Source organism: Salmo trutta, chromosome 3 (assembly GCF_901001165.1).
Source record: "Salmo trutta chromosome 3, fSalTru1.1, whole genome shotgun sequence".
Classification (NCBI taxonomy): domain Eukaryota; kingdom Metazoa; phylum Chordata; class Actinopteri; order Salmoniformes; family Salmonidae; genus Salmo; species Salmo trutta.
The window spans coordinates 48,230,205-48,248,306 of record NC_042959.1 but is presented as its reverse complement, the minus strand read 5'-3'; the positions used below and the strand labels follow the sequence as shown (position 1 = coordinate 48,248,306).

Sequence of the window (18,102 nt, the reverse complement as noted above, 5' to 3'; positions counted from 1 at the left end):
AGTAACATGCCTACCTCTATAGGACCTACGGTATTTTATCTTTGAGAGGTATTTGCTTTTTTGCTGCCTGTTGATAATGAGTTCCTAAGTGATGAAACGCGCTCTGGTTCCCATAACAGAAAAGTAATGCTCAGAACCAACTGTGTGTGTGTGTGGTGGGGGGTGGGTGAATCACTCAGTTCAGACACCCCAGGGTTATGATGGACTAGGTTTTGTCAGAAATGCTAAAATGTCAGAGGGATGACACCAATAAGAGCGCAAACTAAAACATGTCCTAGAGTGTAAAAAGGAGGCATCGTTTCAGATTGAAAACAATGTGCGACTTCCTGTAGTGAAACTGCAGCACAAAGGTGATAGGTCAATGTGCCTAAAGACAGCATTGTGGTGACCGTAGATCTTTAGTGGACACATGCCAGTACAAGTTCAACCCGACTGGAGATGTTCAAGAGCGAGATGATTTGGGCTGATAAAAGTGGGAGCATAGAGGGCAATAACAATGCATTTGAATTACCTGATTGAGAGTAGACATTGGAAACTGACACACCCAAAAAAATCTAAGTATGCATTAGAGGCAACACTAGTCAAAATGCTCACACATTAGCCAACACAGCAAACCCACGGAAAACAAGACATCTTTCCATTTTGAAACTGTTCCACCATGGGCCACAGTTTGGCTCTGGTGAGGACAGGACAGTTTGCAGCAGTCACAGTGGGCCTACACAAATTCTCACTTCTATGAGGATTTTTTCAGATCCTAAACAGCAGACTGTGTCTTAATCATGTCTCTCGCCATCTCAACCAATCAATCAATCACCCAGGGAGGCTTATGAACAGTGCTTTTCATGACTCCCAGTCACATGTGCAACTGTAGGAGAGCAGCATATTCTATCAATCAATTAGCACACCATTTATTTGCACTAGTCATCTAAACTGAATGTTAGCCATTGCAATTTGCAAAGATGGAATAGTACAGGGCATGCTGCTAAAATGACTGTCCAACAAGAGAACTATTAGAAACTGAATCAGAGCCGACAGGTTCTGATGTGCATTTCTACAAGAGCACTGTACTGCCCTAAAACCATTTGACAAAACAATTACCTTTCTGTAACGCATGCACCTTAGGCTTGCCTGAAATGGGCAGCTCACAACTTGACTTCAGATTAGTTTGGCATTTGATGAATGTAAGCCAACTACCTCTAGTTCAAGAACCAAAAAGGTCAAACCACCCGAGGAGAGCACAATGATTGGCAAGAATAACTTCAGCGCAATGACATGCTAAGATGCAGTTTTATCTGATGCTGACTGTACTGAGAGAGAGTAGGAACATAGCCTACTGAATCATATCAGACACAAGGCACCAGAGAGAATCTCCCACGCCATCCACGGGAACATGCGCTCTTTAAATAGCTGGAGAGCGCACACACAAGCCCACCATAGACGACTGGAGATCCACTCACGTCCTATTATAGCAGCATGAATCAAGCATTTCACACCGTGTTCTGTTGCAAAAAAACTAATTAGCTAAAAGCACTAACTAAAGGAGCCATCCCTAAATAAATCTAATAGAACCAAATGTCATTTTTACACGTCAATACCTGGAACCTAGGCTATATCCTGATAAATAACTGAAAAATAGTCCAAGCTATCACAATGTTGTCAGAGGAGATGAGTCATACAAATCACGTGCGATCGAAGTTGAACAAAGGATTTCTTGATTTGAGGTTGCACAAGTCAATCCCCCTCTAACTATATTGGACATCATGATAAAGATACCTAGCTAGCTCGTAATGGGCATGTTGATGTACCTGGATGAAACCTCAACTGCCTTCAGCGCTCTTATGGTTACCTACCATCTTGCAGCCTATTGTTATATTTTGAATGCACTTGGCCATACAAGGTCACCAAATAATAAATAGAGACATAGGAACGACGACAGCATGTTGTAAGGGGGTGTCAGTTGCAACATTGTATCAGGCCATCATTTGAAACAAATGAAAAGGAGCACGCATCGCAGGGATGCAATCCCCCAAGTGTAGTGTACACGACCCCTTTGACTCCTAAAACGGACACGAGTGCCAACAATCACATTTGTCCACAAGCCATTGAGCCATCCTGATCTTATGTCATGACATGCGTAAAATCTAACTAGGTACCATTTATAGTACCGACAACCCACGAGCGTTTACAAACGAGCCCCACGCCCGAACGCAATGTTCTAGCAAAATAAGTTTTTTAACGAATATAAATTAGTAAAACAGCGCATATACAGTATGGGAACAGTGGTTATGTTAACTACAAAATAATGTACAATAATCGGCGTCAGAGAAACTATATTAGGTAGCCTAACTAACGTTAGCTAAATCTGCTAAATTCCATTCGGCACGAGCAACCCAAAGCTAGCCCGAATTACAACAATGCACACGGTTCACACATCGGAACGACCCCAATGACAAACGTGCATGTATGTGTTAATTAATATGTTCAGTTTCCAATTTACCCATTGTCTGCTAAACAATACACATTGCGCAGAACGGGGAGGCCATTTAAACAAAATATAAGCTAGCTACCACTAACGTTAACGTTACTACCGCTAGAGCAAGCTCGTTCGCCACCTCGCTCACTCAGGTCTTTTTCTTTAACAACTTACCTCGAGCTGAAAACGCCGAGGAAAGTCTGCGTTGTATTGCTACAGCATGGACATTTCTTTAAAAGTATTTGTTCGGTGCATAAGCAGTTTGTTGCCCCAACCAAAGGAGACCGTATATAGAGGGTTGATATCGCGCAATGTTTGTTTTAGCCACTATTACCGAAATGACCACTCAGGAACAGCTTCCATTCGTCAGCTTTCTGATCGCATCTTTCCATAGCAGCGCCACCTGACAACGGAAATGACGCAAATTGCATGACTGACAGACTTGCTCAGCCAATAAAAACAAAAACATAATTTGATTTAGTAGTGTTGTCTAGCAGATGCATCTGATTGATTGAGCGTTTGATGAAATGTGTTTGATAATAGGACTAGGAATGACATGACGTTGAGCAGAGGTTCAGTGTCCAACTATGTGGCAAATTCAATTCGATATAGTTTCAAAATGCACACATGGTTTTACAACACAGTTATACAAAAATGAAAAAGTAAATTGTGAGCTTGGAGGCAAATATTGTATCCATTCATAACTAATCAGTGGCAACAAAAAGTCCAGCATTACACTCCATTCACCTGCTGTGATATCTTGGTGCCTTAGTGAAATTCTAACGTTATATCCTTTGATTGCTAACAATTCCTCCATTCATGAGAAATGATCTAGCAAGGGAGAGGAATGTCCCTTGAGAATGAAATAGGCTACAATAACGTTATACTCCTATCATTATCCTCATCTCTACTCAGATGGATAACAGGCTTTTGGTTTAACTCCCAAACATATCTACACCTTCATTGTAATGCATGCCTATCGTACGTATCGTACATATTGTACGAGATAATTGGACTATTACACAGTTATGCATACAGTACATGTATTTGATTGATTAGCAATCTTAGAAGCATAAATGAAAGGTGTACATCCACTCTGAAAAAATAATAGTTCCATGTGTCTGAAATGTGCTCCCTTTCCTCCCTGACTGTTATGCTGACTAACATTTCCTTTGGCCCAAAAAAATGAATCCTTCTACAAGCAGATCCTCATATGCTGATCCCAATTTAGCATCCCTCTTTTGGAACAATAATCCCTCCCCCACCTACTAGTTTCGATCCAGTGGGTAGGTACAGGGGGATATAAAGGGCACAAAAGTGATTTGGGCTGCACTAGTCTTCCTGTGTTGACTCAGCACAGCATATGCCCCTGGCCACATGAAACACTTGTCAGCCTGTGTGGTTAACAGTGTCCAGCCCACAGCTTTTGATGAGGAAACTGTGAATCATACCTTAAGAGAGCTTAGAGGTAGAGAGGGACATACAATATCATTCTAGTGTTCTATTTAATTCTGTGGGAAGTCACCCAGCCTTGTAAGAGTCTGCCATTTGCATCCATGGATATGGCACATTCTCTCTTTACATGCTTTAATTAAAACATGAAACATAGTGAATATAATGTATCCTTTTCTTGGTTTGTTTGTTTTTTAACCCTTGTTTAAGAAAATAAGCAGACTGAGAACACATTCTCATTTACGGGAACAACCTGGAGATGAGTAGCAGAGGAGAGGGAGTGCTTCAGTGACTTTGTTTTCCAAAGAAACCATGCCCTTGGGTAGCGCTGGTCTGACGTCTCTCTCTCTCCCCAGCAGACTGTTAGGAAGGCCTCACCTGAATCCCCCACCCACAGGTCCATTCAGCACAGCCATGTCTCAGCATGTTTTGACTTCTTGGTATGCACTGATCTTGTGTCTCTCTCTGTGTGTGTGTGTGTGTGTGAGTGTGTGTGTGAGAGAGTGAGTGAGTGATTGAAAGAATGTGTGGGTGAGTAGTTGACTGAGGGAGAGGGTTCTTCCGAGACGTGCCCAGACTATCCGTTTCTCTTTGACTTGATGAGGCACTCAAATAACCCAAACCCATGCAGGTACAGCATTGTGCTGTTTCCATTGCAATATTAATTGTAGGTGCAGACAAGGAGGGAGTTGAGGCCAAATTTGGGATGGGTGAGATGGGCAGTGTTGTGTCAAATATTAGGTTTGTATGTTATAATGGCTAATCCCATGTTCCATATAATCCTGTGATGTTTTTATAGAGACGACTTGACTACAGTCTTTCGTGACAGATTTGTTTCTGGGTGCCCATATGAGTTGACTGACTTTAGTTGGGCAATGTGGGTGTCTTTATGCAAAGGTAAATGAGCGATAAAGTCACAACCCAGGGAGTGGGAGTAGACTTGTCACCCCTGTAACGAGAACAACTTTTTCAGTATTGCTCGATTCAAAACTAATTAAAAACTAAATGTATCAGCAGTGTGTGGGCAAGGAGGTCACAGTGTGGGCGAGAATAAACTAGATGACAAGAAATGAGGAGCAATATTCTCCTCTCTCTTGCCTTGAAAATTACATGGAGGGATTGAATGAATGTGCTGAATCCTGATTTTGCCTCAAGGCAAAGTGTTTGTACTCTGAAGGTAATGAAAACTCCTGAAAAAAAAGACTCTTTCTGCACTCGCATACTGCTAGTCAAGCAGTATAGACATGACTAAATGCAAAAAGTTATAAAGCAACAGCTCTCTCTAGTGACAGGACTCCTCTACAACAACAAGAAATGTAACCTTTATTTAACTAGGCCTAACTAAGTCCAGTGGCGGTTCTAGACCATTTCAACTGGGGGGGGGCCAAGCTCGGGCCAGTTGTACTGTTAGTGGGGCCAGTTACATTAGACGTTATTGTTGTCATATCGTTTTCTTCACTGCATTGCAGGCATTAGTAGGCAAAAGACCAAGTTCATAATCATTAGTGTTCCGCGTTGCCACTGTCTAATAACGGATGTAAAAAAAGAACGATAGCAATTTGTTATGTAAAAATGATTTCATACTCCACATTTAGGGGGCCACAATGGGGTCCAAAATTGTTGTCACAGGGGCACTGGCCCCCTTTGTCCCCCCCAGAACCACCCCTGACTAAGTCAGGTTAAGAACAAATCCTTATTTACAATGATGGCCAAACACGGACGACAGTGGGCCAATTGTGCGTCGCCAATAGCGGCCTGTTATGATACAGCCTGGATTTGAGCCAGGGTGTCTGTAGTGACGCCTCTAGCACTGAGATTCAGTGCTTTAGACCGCTTGCGCCACTCGGGAGCCCCATTAGTACCCAAACAGCTCGAGAGAAACACTCTATTGCATCATCAAGGGCACGTAAAAGGGCCAATCCACAATTGAAACAATAACAAAGCAGGCACCCCACCTGCTTTGGTAAAAAGCTGAGGAATGGGCCAGGAGAAATGTAGAATCAATGGGTATATATACTTAATTTATAAGTCCAACACTGGATGTATCAACTGCAGATTGTCCCTTTAAATATAAATGAACACAGTACATAAATTAAACAAAGATAATAAAGTTCATATTTATTTACTTTTCAATCTATGTATTAGGAAATTTCTCTCTCATATATATATATATATATACATACACACGTACAGTTGAAGTCGGAAGATTACATACACCTTAGCCAAATACATTTAAACTCAGTTTTTCACAATTCCTGACATTTAATCCTAGTAAAAATTCCCTGTCTTAGGTCAGTTAGGATCACCACTTTATTTTAAGAATGTGAAATGTCAGAATAATAGTAGAGAATTAATTATTTCAGCTTTTATTTCTTTCAACACATTCCCAGTGGGTCAGAGGTTTACATACACTCAATTAGTATTTGGTAGCATTGCCTTTAAATTGTTTAACTTGGTTCAAACGTTTCTGGTAGCTTTCCACAAGCTTCCCACAATAAGTTGAGTGAATTTTGGCCCATTCCTCCTGACAGAGCTGATGTAACCGAGTCAGGTTTGTAGGCCTCCTTGCTCACACACGCCTTTTCAGTTCTGCCCACACATTTTTTATAGGATTGAGGTCAGGGCTTTGTGATGGCCACTCCAATACCTTGACTTTGTTGTCCTTAAGCCATTTTGCCACAACTTTGGAAGCATGCTTGGGGTCATTGTCCATTTGGAAGAACCATTTGCCACCAAGCTTTAACTTCCAGACTGATGTCTGGAGATGTTGCTTCAATATATCCACATACTTTTCCATCCTCATGATGCAATCTATTTTGTGAAGTGCACCAGTCTCTCCTGCAGCAAAGCACCCCCACAACATGATGCTGCCACCCCCATGCTTCATGGGATGGTGTTCTTCGGCTTGCAAGCATCCCCTTTTTCCTCCAAACATAACGATGGTCATTATGGCCAAACAGTTCTATTTTTGTTTGATCAGACCAGAGGACATTTCTCCAAAAAGTACGATCTTTGTCCCCATGTGCAGTTGCAAACCGTAGTCTGGCGTTTTTATGGCAGTTTTGGAGCAGTGGCATCTTCCTTGCTGAGCGGTCGATATAGGACTCGTTTTACTGTGGATATAGATACTTTTGTACCGGTTTCCTCCAGCATCTTCACAAGGACCTTTGCTGTTGTTCTGGGATTCATTTGCACTTTTTGCACCAAAGTACGTTCATCTCTAGGAGACAGAACGCGTCTCCTTCCTGAGCGGTATGACGGCTGCGTGGAGCCATGGTGTTTATACTTGCGTACTATTGTTTGTACAGCTGAACGTGATACCTTCAGGCGTTTGAAAATTACTCCCAAGGATGAACCAGATTTCAGGATGTCTACAATTTTTTTTCTGATGTCTTGGCTGATCTCTTTTGATTTTCCCATGATGTAAAGCAAAGAGGCACTGAGTTTGAAGGTAGGCCTTGAAATAGATCCACAGGTACACCTCCAATAGGCTAATTGACATAATTTGAGTCAATCAGAATCTTCTAAAGCCATGACATCATTTTCTGGAATTTTCCAAGCTGTTTAAAGGCACAGTCAACTTAGTGTTTGTAAACTTCTGACCCACTGGAATTGTGATACAGTGAATTATAAGTGAAATAATCTGTCTGTAAACAATTGTTGGAAAATGTACTTGTGTCATGCACAAAGTAGATGTCCTAACCAACTTGCCAAAACTATAATTTGTTTACAAGAAATTTGTGGAGTGGTTGAAAAACTAGTCTTAATGACTCCAAACTAAGTGTATATAAACTACTGAATTCAACTGTATACATCTTTTTTTTTGTTGGAATCTTTAATATTTCACCAGAAGAAAAATAATATACATGTACACCTCATGATAAATAAATAAATAATTCCATAAATATACATCTTGGACCATCTGTCATATTGCATTAAAGAATCAGCTGTTTCGATACATTGTGGTTACATTAGTGTTGTGTCACACTTACTCCATTAACCTATAGCATCCCATTTGATGGTGACATATTGCAATAATTCACAAATAATATATTTACAAATAATTTGTCTTCCGTTATTTGAAGAAGACACTAAAAGGTCACCCTAAACATACTGTATATATTTATCCCATACCAAAAAAAAAAAAAAATCTAGGTACAGTAGAACTTTCTCAAAATATGTTTTGGGATCCATGGTTTTGAATTACAATGACTAGTGCACTTGGGTTTCTTTCAGTTCCACCAGTCTCTTTAGGTCAGGGGTGTCAAACTAAATCCCTGGAAGGTCATGTGTTTGCTGTTTTTTGTAATTTACTTTCAATGTGTGTCAAATTAAGGCCTAGAGCACTAAGGCAAAAACCTGCAGGCACAAGGCGCTCCAGGAATTGAGTTTGACACCCTCTAGTTTAGGTCGTGTTCATTATTTAATTACTCAGTCAGACAGGGTAAATCAGATTAGCAAAATTGTAAATACTGTATTACAGCAGATATGTGAGAGAGAAAACAGCATTATATTAACATCGTGCGGTGATAATAAATTAAATACATTTTTTATTTAACTAGCAAGTCAGTTAAGAACAAATTCTTATTTACAATGACTGCCTAGGAACAGTGGGTTAACTGCCTTGTTCAGGGGCAGAACGACAGATTTTTACCTTGTCAGCTCGTGGATTTGATCTAGCAACCTTTCGGTTACTGGCCCAATGCTCTAACCACTAGGCTACCTGCCGCCCCAAAGAGAAAGTTACTATTTTCTGGGAGGAAAAGTAACAAGAAATATTGTTCAACGTGACATCCACGGAATGTCAACTTTAAATACATTGATTGAAGCGGGATCAGCAGAGCAGAAACCATTGATTGAATTGGAGCAAATATGTCCCAACGACTCCATTTGATGTTTCAGTGCAACCAACTAGAACTATTGTATCTGTAACTTAAAAATAAAAATAAAAAATAACTCTTGAGATTACCACCATAAAAGCGCAAAATACAAATCGGCTAGTTTATTAGGTACACCACCTAGTTCACAAAAATTGATCGCTCTTACAGACAGTGAATGAGGTGGCCTGCTATATAAAGCAGACAGACAGGCATCGAGTTACTGTTCGATTGAACGTTAGAATGGGCAAAACGAGTGACCTAAGCGACTTTGAATGTGGTATGATCATCAGTGCCAGGTGCGCCGTATCCAGGATCTCAAATGTCCGCCCTCCTGGGCTTTTCATGCGCGACAGCGTCTAGCGTTTACCAAGAAAGGTGCAACAAACTAAAAACAGCAGTCCTGTGGGTGAAAAACAGCAGTCCTGTGGGTGAAAAACAGCTCGCTGATGAGAGGGGTCAAAGGAGATTGGCAAGAATTGTTCAAGGTAACAGGTGGGCCACAAACAGACATAACAGAGCAGTACAACAGTGACGTGGCGAAGGGCATCTCTGAACGCCATCTCTGTGCACAACTTGTCGATCCTTGTCACGGATGGGCTACTGCAGCAGGCAACACCGGGCTCCACTCTTATAAGCTGAAAACAAAAAGAAGCGGCGGCTCCAGTGGGCACGCGATCAACACTGGACAATTGAGGAGTGGAAAAACGTTGGCTGGACCGACGAATCGCGTTTCCTGTTGCGTCATACTGATGGCAGAGTCAGGGTTTGGCATAAGCAGCATGAGTCCATGGTCCCATCCTGCCTGGTGTCAACGGTACGTGGTGGTGTAATGGTGTGGGTTAATATTTTCCTGACACAAGTTAGGACCCTTGATACCAGTTGATCAACATTTGAATGCCAGAGCGTATCTAAACATTGTTGCTAAACAGGTGCATCACTTCATGGCTACTGAGGGGGTCCAACCCGGTACAAGATGGGGGTCCCCACTCTCTCTTTTGCAAAATGCAGTCTTGCAGACAGTTTACAGTTGGTCCTTGCTGAACAAATTAATTGACCTGCTCACGTCACATCAGCATCGAAAAGCTCGACAGACAAACAAGGATGAGGTTTGTGTTGTGTGTGCTTTTGTTAGACAGCTGCCATATTTGCAGAGTGAGACAGACGGCACAGCAGAGCAGACAAGACACTGTCCTACAGTAGAACACACCGTTCCTAACCAACTCAGCCTTGAGCCCTGCCCTCGGATTCTGGTCACCATGGTAACTGTCACAGCCCGTCCATCATGGCAAGAAGGTCATCCCCTTTACTGCTGGCACTCAATGGGCACGGCTCACCAGCCTCCTCCGTGAAGTCCCCCATGATCTTGACCAGCTCTGCATTGGCTTGATGGTTCTGAAAGAGAAGGCAAGCCACCAATGGCAGATCTGAAAGGTCTCGTTTGGGGAGGGGCTTATGTTTGATTACGGTACATCTTGTTCGACTGGCCCATCATGATCCTAGTGCATGTCAGATAACCTACAATCCTTAGCCTGTCAATTACAGAAGCTATTCAAACTGGGCAGCATGTCTGATCATGGGTTGTTCATAAGTTCTAAGAGATGACTGCACAGAGGGAGTAAGTCTCCTGTGACAGGTTTTCATGGGGGACCATTTTGACGGTTACACCACAGCATCTACAGTAGGACAGTCTCAATCTATGAAATGCTTCCATATCATCCCTTCAAGTTACATAAAAGCATGTTATATAGTTGAATATTTATCTAGCCTCTGACTGAAAAAATATAGGTTAGAATTAACTTTACCTTAGTCGCTTGGATTTTTATGACGTCATATGAAAACTCGTCTGGTCTCGATATCAAGGCCTCCCTGAGAGGAAGACAAATCGACATTATTGTTAAAGGCCAGTGCAGTGAAAAACGTGATTTCTTTCTGTGTTTTATACACTACATGACCGAAAGTACATGGACACCTGCTCATCTAACATCTCTTTCCAAAATCATGGGCATTAATATGGAGTTTGTCCCCCCTTTGCTGCTATAACAGTCTTATGGGAAGGCTTTCCACTAAATGTTGGAACATTGCAGCGGGTCACTGAGGTCGGGCACTGATGTTGAGCGATTAGTCCTGGCTCGCAGCCGGCATTCTAATTCACCACAAAGGTGTTCGATGGGGTTGACATCAGGACTCTGTGCAGGCCAGTCAAGTTTTTCCACACCGATCTCAACAAACCATTTCTGTATGGACCTCGCTTTGTGCACGGGGGCATTGTCATGCTGAAACAGGAAAGTGCCTTCCCCAAACTGTTGCCAATGTTTGAAGCGCAGAATCGTCTAGAATGTCATTGTATGCTGTAGCGTTAAGATTTCTCTTCACTGGAACTAAGGGGCCAAGCCCGAATGAAAAACAGCCCCAGACCATTATTCCCCCTCCACCAAACTTTACAGTTGGCACTACGCATTGGGGCAGGTAGCATTCTCCTGGCATCCGCCAAACCCAAATTCGTCTGTCAGACTGCCAGATTGTGAAGCGTGACTCATCAGTAAGAAACACGTGTCCACTGCTCCAGAGTCCAATGGAAGTGAGCTTTACACCATTCCAGCTGAAGCTTGGCATGACGCAGGGCGAAATTAGGTTTGTGTGCGGCTGCTCGGCCAAGGAACCCCATTTCATGAAGCTCCCGAAGAACAGTTCTTGTGCTGACGTTGCTTCCAGAAGCAGTTTGGATCTCGGTAGTGAGTGTTGCGACTGAGGACAAACTATTTTTACGCACTAAGCGCTTCAGCACTTGGAGGTCCTGTTCTGTGAGATTGTGTGGCCTACTACTTCATGGATGAATCGTTGCTGCTTCCACTTCACAATAAACAGCACTTACAGTTGACCGGTGCAGCTTTAGCAGGGCAGAAATTTAACGAACTGAGTTGTTGGAAAGGTGCCATACTATGACGGTGCCACTTTAAAAAAGTAATTGAGCTCATCAGTAAGGCCATTCTACTGCCAATGTTTGTCTATGGAGATTGCATGGCTGTGTGCTCGATTTTGTACTCCTGTCAGCAACGGGTGTGGCTGAAATAGCCGAATCCACTAATTTGAAGGGCGTCCACATACATTTGTATACATTTCCACAGTAATATTGTAAAAATTACTACAATGCCCTTTTAGTGGAAGAGCCATTTGAAAGGACTGGCTGAAATATCAGCCTGTTTTGGTGGGATGGAGTTTTGGATTGCCTGGTGACATCAACAAGTGTAAATTAATTAATAGACCAATAAGAAAGACAGTTCATATCCTCTCTGCCAATAATAGCTCGTTTTCAGTTTCCCCTCCCCACTCAGACCACTCCCAGACAGTCCTAGCAAAATTCTAGGTTGAGAATTTGCTCTGCTAAGAAGCTAGTTTTGTTTCTTTTTGACACTTTTTATTGGAAACACTCACAGTAAGGTACTTAATTGTAAGCCAGAAACAATTTGATATTGAGATGAAAACGGCTACACTGGACCTTTAACAATGATACTGATTCTTAACAATGACAATGATTTTTCACTAGTCTATAATTCAAAAATCAGGTTCAGTTCATTTCATTTCATCATGTTGTGAGGAATACTGTTGTAAATCCTTTTTGAATGTTTTTTTATTTACCCCTTCCCCCCCAATTTTGTGACATCAAATCGGTAGTTACAGTCTTGTCCCATTGCTGCAACTCCCATACGGATTCGGGATGTGAAGGTCGAAAGCCATGCGTCCTCCGAAATAACAACCCGCCAAGCCGCACTGGAGGAAACATGTCAGCGTGTGTGCGCCCGGCCCACCACAGGAGTCGCTAGAGCGTGATGGGACAAGGACAACCCGGATGGTCAAACCCTCCCCAAACGACGCTGGGCCAATTGTGCACAGCCTCATGGGACTCCCGGTCGCGGCCGGCTGCGACACAGCCTAGTATCGAACCCGGATATGTAGTGACGCCGCTAGCACTGCGATGCAGTGCCTTAGACCACTGCGTCACTTGGGAGGCCTGATACTGTTGTAATTCCATATTTAAATGTATCCACAATGACACATAAATACAACAAAACAATGCTCATAACATAAGAGGACTTACTCTTCTTCCTCATCTGTGGCAAAGAGGTTGACTCGGAAGCCACTGTCTGCATTTCCTGGTTTCTGGACTTCCATACCCCCCATTAACCTGGCCAACATGTTCAGCTCCTCTTTGGCCAGGGGGTTTGGAGCTGTGTTGATCTGTATACACAGAGAAGGTGTGCATAATCATTAACATAACACATGAATTGCATGATTTAGCTGTTTAGGGCATTTCCCATTGAATTTAAGGCTGGTTTCCATTACATTTAAGGCTTAATTACAGATGAAGCTTAGTCTGACTTGGCCAAATTGTCTTTACTATAGCCTAATCAATGATGAAATAACACAGATATCAATACTATTTTGACCCTTTGTCAAAATATTATATTGTAGGACATACAGTAAAATGACATTTATGAGCAAAAGTGCAAGGCCTTGCAGGGTAAATGTCTGTAAGAAAATAAATACAGCATAGTGATTAAGCATAATTCCAACTCACCGACTTTTGCTGTGCAGAGTTTTTGGATGTCCCTGACATGTGCGTTTCTACCGGACGGCTTACACTGTACCTGTGGGTAAACAGAAGCCAAGCACTTGACAAGCTTAAATACAATGTAGCATCACGGGGGAGGCAAATAAACCTGTCACTGTGTAAATTATTCACAAAACAATTTGCAGTGACTTTGAGCTACCATGTTGATTTAGGCCTACAGTATTTGACCATTGACCACAGTAGAGGAAATAGTAGAGAATTTAGTAGTCTCAGTGGGGGTAAGTCCAGGAAGGTCAATGGTTGTCAATACAGTGTGGAGCAGCACATACATGTTAGTGCCCAGCTTGATGACCCTCTCTCCAAACATCTCAAAGGAGCCCTCGCGGAGAACACCGGTATAGTTCCCACCGTTACGGAACTGCAGTCTCTTCACCTCTTCGCCATTGCAGCTGAACATTCTGATGGTAACAAAAAAATACACACGAGCAAAATATTCTGCAAAAATACTTTTAACATCATGAGGCAACCAATCATTTCCTAAAGATAATTTCCCAGAAGACACGTCTAAAAATGCAAAGAGGATACTGTTCAAGATGGACCTTGTCTCAGACGTTTAGCTAAGCAGTTGCAATGTACTTGTAAGAGAGTGGTCACTAGTCTGATATCATCCGTCTACACTTTCACATTGTTCAATCTCAAAATTCGCCACGTGAGCTTAAGTTCCTAAAACACAATAAATGAGTTAAGCACAGCTGCACTCAATCCCTTGGCAAATAGAGCTGTGCTAAAAGCAAGCTTTTCTAAATTTAGACAGCTGCTCGTTCAACAACCTCAGTAATGCAATTAGCTGCAGATACGCAGGTCTATATTAAGCTAACAACGTCTGCGAAAGCAAAGCAAATAGATGCCATCAAAAAGCACAAAACACAGTAAAAAAAACAAAAAAAAACAAACAATGGATACAGCCATATTCAATGCATCTAATAAAATTGAGATTTTGCTCTATTGCAACAAACTTGGCTTGGTTGGATTCCATGTTATTTGGGTGTGGATAATTATAGCTGTGGTACCTGATAAGTCCTGGGATGTGTGTTCCGTGGGGCACAGGACCCGAGATCGGGAGGACAAAACGTCCATTGGAATTCTGCACTTTGTCTTTGAGGAAGATGGACACCTGCAAATACAGGTGAGCAAAACATAGTGATAATTGTGTAACACCTTGTATAATCTCTCATGGACAGACTACTAAAACATAAATGATACCGTAGATCTGTCCTGATACAACAGGATGCGTGAGATAACAAGCAGCATTTAGTTCCAGTGCTTTTGACAAATCAAGATTTCACAGGTGTTAGCATCTGACCAATTATGCAAGAATTTAGTTCAGGGCTAACCAAGATTACACTGTGTTTAATTCATTATGATGGGGTTATAATGCATTGTAAAGGGATAGTTCACCCAAATTACAAAATGAAATACTGGTTTCCTTACTTTGTAAGCAGACTATGGACAAGTTATTACAGCAATTCATCCTTTGGTTTAGCTTCTGTTTTCAAATGCTAACGTTTTAGCAGTTGATACAAAGTCATGGTACTATTAACATTTTTAATCTTTGAAATCAATCAAAAGATGCCACACTCCCCCTTCCCAACATACTCATCCTCTGTTGAAAAAGTTAGACAAACTTCTGCAAGATCATGAACTCACCCTTATGTGCATGTCTTGAAAGAAGATGAGGAGCGTTTGCCGGATGAGCTGAAATTCGCCACTAGACAAGGGTGTGTACATCTATAAATAAGAACACAAAACATGCAGTGAATAAGAGATCATACTGAACACTCAGCGAAGGTTTGAGCAATTGAAGGGAAGTTTATTGTACCTCTATGAGCTGTCTGTATGTCTCGTCAACCTGGCTGAGAATGCTTGGGGTGTCCTTCACAAAATCCTTGATGGCATCCATATGGTTGAAGGACACAAGGAGGATATCTTTGGCCCGCGGGCAGAGGAGCACCTGGTACTTGAAGGCCATGGTCATCAAGTCATACAGCTGTGTGCATGAACAACAGTCATATGGATGATGATGGGTTACTGTTATGCTCAAACATATCTGCTGCCAGTTCATAATGTACACCAGATGGAGCCCTCAGCATACTTTAACAAACTAGGATTATGCTCTGCAGGTGGATTTATGCAACATTTAGGCTTATAACCAGAATGAATACTTCAAAATGCTGAAGATATTCTGTTTAATAGCCTATATAAAACCACTTTATAAACAACAGATAGAACTCTTCAAAATAGTCAAGCAATGATGGTGCAATAAATGATGAAAGCTTTAAAAAAAAATATAGGTCTACATGCGGTTTTAAGTGAATTGTGCAATTTCCCCAATTACCTAGAAGTAAGACAATTAAAGCATCACTGGGTACAGAGGATGTGATTCTAAGAATGTAATGATAAAAATGGTAATGTCGGCATGACAGCTATTCAGCTGACTCCAAAATGAGGTGAATGATAGTTAGATGTTGTTAGATAAATCCCTTTCTCAGAAAGGGGATAACAACTCGATGGCCTTTCACTTCCGTAAAGGGTCCTTTTAATCAGGGATGAAACAGACGAAAACAGACAAACACAGAGAGATTACACATCCTTGTCCAATAAGGAACACCTATTTTTGTTCTCTGTTGTAAAACCTTTTGAAATGTTTTGCTATAGCGTGTCCTGAACATGAACCAGGTGTCACGATTCCATTCATACCTTGTCCATGCTGGCCTGGTTGAGTCTCATGATGGAGGCATGGGCCAGTCGGTCAAACACGGTCCTGAGGGTCTTCTTGGAGTACAGCTCCTGTGGCTTGAACAGCTCCTCCAAAAACTTTTTATTGAACATGGTGGTGATGATGTCATTCATAACTGGCAGAGTGAGGGCACAAGGTTGAGGTCAGGTCACAAGTAGGGAACTGGAATAATGTCGGTCTGTAAAGTTAGACTCATCAAGATGGCATCATCAACATAAACATTAGGAGGTCTTTCCAACTTAAAGACATTAGATTTTTTTGTTTCACAAATAACCAAATCTGCTAAGACTGTCATTATTGGCTCTTCCTAATGTAGGCGTGCAAATTGGAAAGAGCCCATGACATAACACAGTCTTGATAGAACTGGGTCCATGTTCAACAAGTGTCTCTGAGTAAGAGTACTGATCTAGGATCAGGTCCCCCTGTCCATTAATTATAATCTAAAAGGCAAAACGGATCCTGGATCAGCACTCCTACTCAGATGTATTATGAATCCGAGCCCTGGTTTTAACTGTTGGTGTTTGTAGATGTGAAGTCGCCCCCTTGTTTATGATTATGACAACTGGGGTGTATTCATTACGGAAACCGTTAAAGAACCAAACAGAAGCAAACTGAGCAAACAGAATGAAACAGGGAGGGACCTACCTGAATTTATCCAATAGAAACTGGGTGGGTGTAATTTGTGGAACGTTCCAACAGGAATATGTTCCAAAAACTTCGGAAAGTACATGGTTTGCCAACAAGCAACGCCTACAAAGTAGCATGATCAGTTCACCAAGCTAATTAGCTGCTGAAAAACGTAATTAAATAGCCCACTCCCTACAACTTTGTATGCTTTGTTTTTTGGCAACCTTGTTATTTATGAAGTTTTTGGAACAGATTCCTGTTGGAACGTTCCACAAATTATACCCACCCATAGAAACTCTCGTTTGCGTTTTCTGTTAGGAGTAAGCTGTTTCTGTTGCAAAACGTTTTCAAACAGACAAAATGTTTTGCAACAGAATCGGCGTAATGATTACACACCTGGCAGAGTCTACCTTTCAAATCAAGTGGTGCCGTGCTCAAAGGAGTCTACCTTTAAGCAAGCAGATGTGCATTCTATAGGCAAGGTTAAACGTCCACCTATTTCCAATTGCCCTAAGAAAGCAACAGCCTTTTAAACCATCAGCAGCTTGCAAAGTTATTTGATTGGGAGGTAGAAACCGGATTTCTTTTTAATAAAGCCCATGGCTGAAATCTCTACAATCTTGGGGGCAGAGTGAATGAATATCTCTGGGCAAAGATTTCATCCAGATTGTTCTACCAATGCAATACTCTGTTGGTTTCCTTGAAGGCCTCAAAGCAGAGCATGTAGGCCTAGAGATGCATTGCATGTGAAACATCAAAATACCTCTCCTTCTGTCATCCTCTATCCAATCAGCTACAAGTACAATGAAGAATTGCAGGTTAAAACACAGGCAGGGAGACAAATGAATGTACTCCAATTAATGGCAACCAGTTTGTGGCCATGACAAGGTCAGTGATTCACCTGTTGGTCAGGTAGCTAGTTGAATTCTAGCCTAATACAACCAGACAGCTAAGCTAGCTAAAGTTAGCTGGTTAGCTAACTAATAATGTTACCTTTCTTGGCTTTGTCAGCTGGAATATTCTGAGCGCTTAGGCGTTGATCCAAGATGTAGAGCATTTCTCCACCGAGATTAATAAAAAGCAGGGGTAGCGTCCTCGAAGACATATTTGTCGTATTGTGCTGGATAGCTAGCTAGCGAAATATCCCCTTTCTGTCTTGTTTAAGCGTATGTAAGCTTCCACTTGGTTGCCAGGTCACGAAGAAAAAGGACCAATCAGGTAGCACGTAAGCTAACGTGCAAATATTTGTTCTTTTTTTTGATCACATCAGAAATTGAGACGTAACTCAACAGTTCATGATAAT

General features: G+C 41.8%; 2 protein-coding genes across 3 annotated transcripts in view; both read right to left on the bottom strand.

Moving 5' to 3' along the window:
* LOC115176785 (serine/threonine-protein kinase 40) overlaps positions 1-2,885 on the bottom strand; it is a 29,467-nt gene extending 26,582 nt beyond the window's left edge. The window contains exon 1 of the mRNA XM_029737076.1: positions 2,648-2,885. The gene's annotated coding sequence lies outside the window, so the exon portion shown is untranslated. The remainder of the gene's footprint in view (positions 1-2,647) is intronic.
* A 4,856-nt stretch (positions 2,886-7,741) lies between these two features.
* Positions 7,742-18,085, bottom strand: LOC115176757 (protein OSCP1). 2 transcript variants are annotated; one of them, XM_029737040.1, is made up of 11 exons: positions 17,793-18,085; positions 17,563-17,592; positions 16,133-16,287; positions 15,255-15,422; positions 15,083-15,163; positions 14,446-14,549; positions 13,705-13,833; positions 13,382-13,451; positions 12,902-13,041; positions 10,608-10,671; positions 7,742-10,197 (listed from the first exon to the last, which is right to left on the bottom strand). In XM_029737040.1, exons 1-11 carry the CDS (start codon positions 17,902-17,904, stop codon positions 10,072-10,074), a joined length of 1,179 nt encoding a protein of 392 aa, XP_029592900.1. In that variant the 5' UTR covers positions 17,905-18,085; the 3' UTR covers positions 7,742-10,071. The 2 variants fall into 2 exon arrangements, with proteins under 2 accessions (XP_029592900.1, XP_029592892.1); XM_029737032.1 differs by lacking the exon at positions 17,563-17,592.
* Between the last annotated feature and the right edge of the window lie 17 nt (positions 18,086-18,102).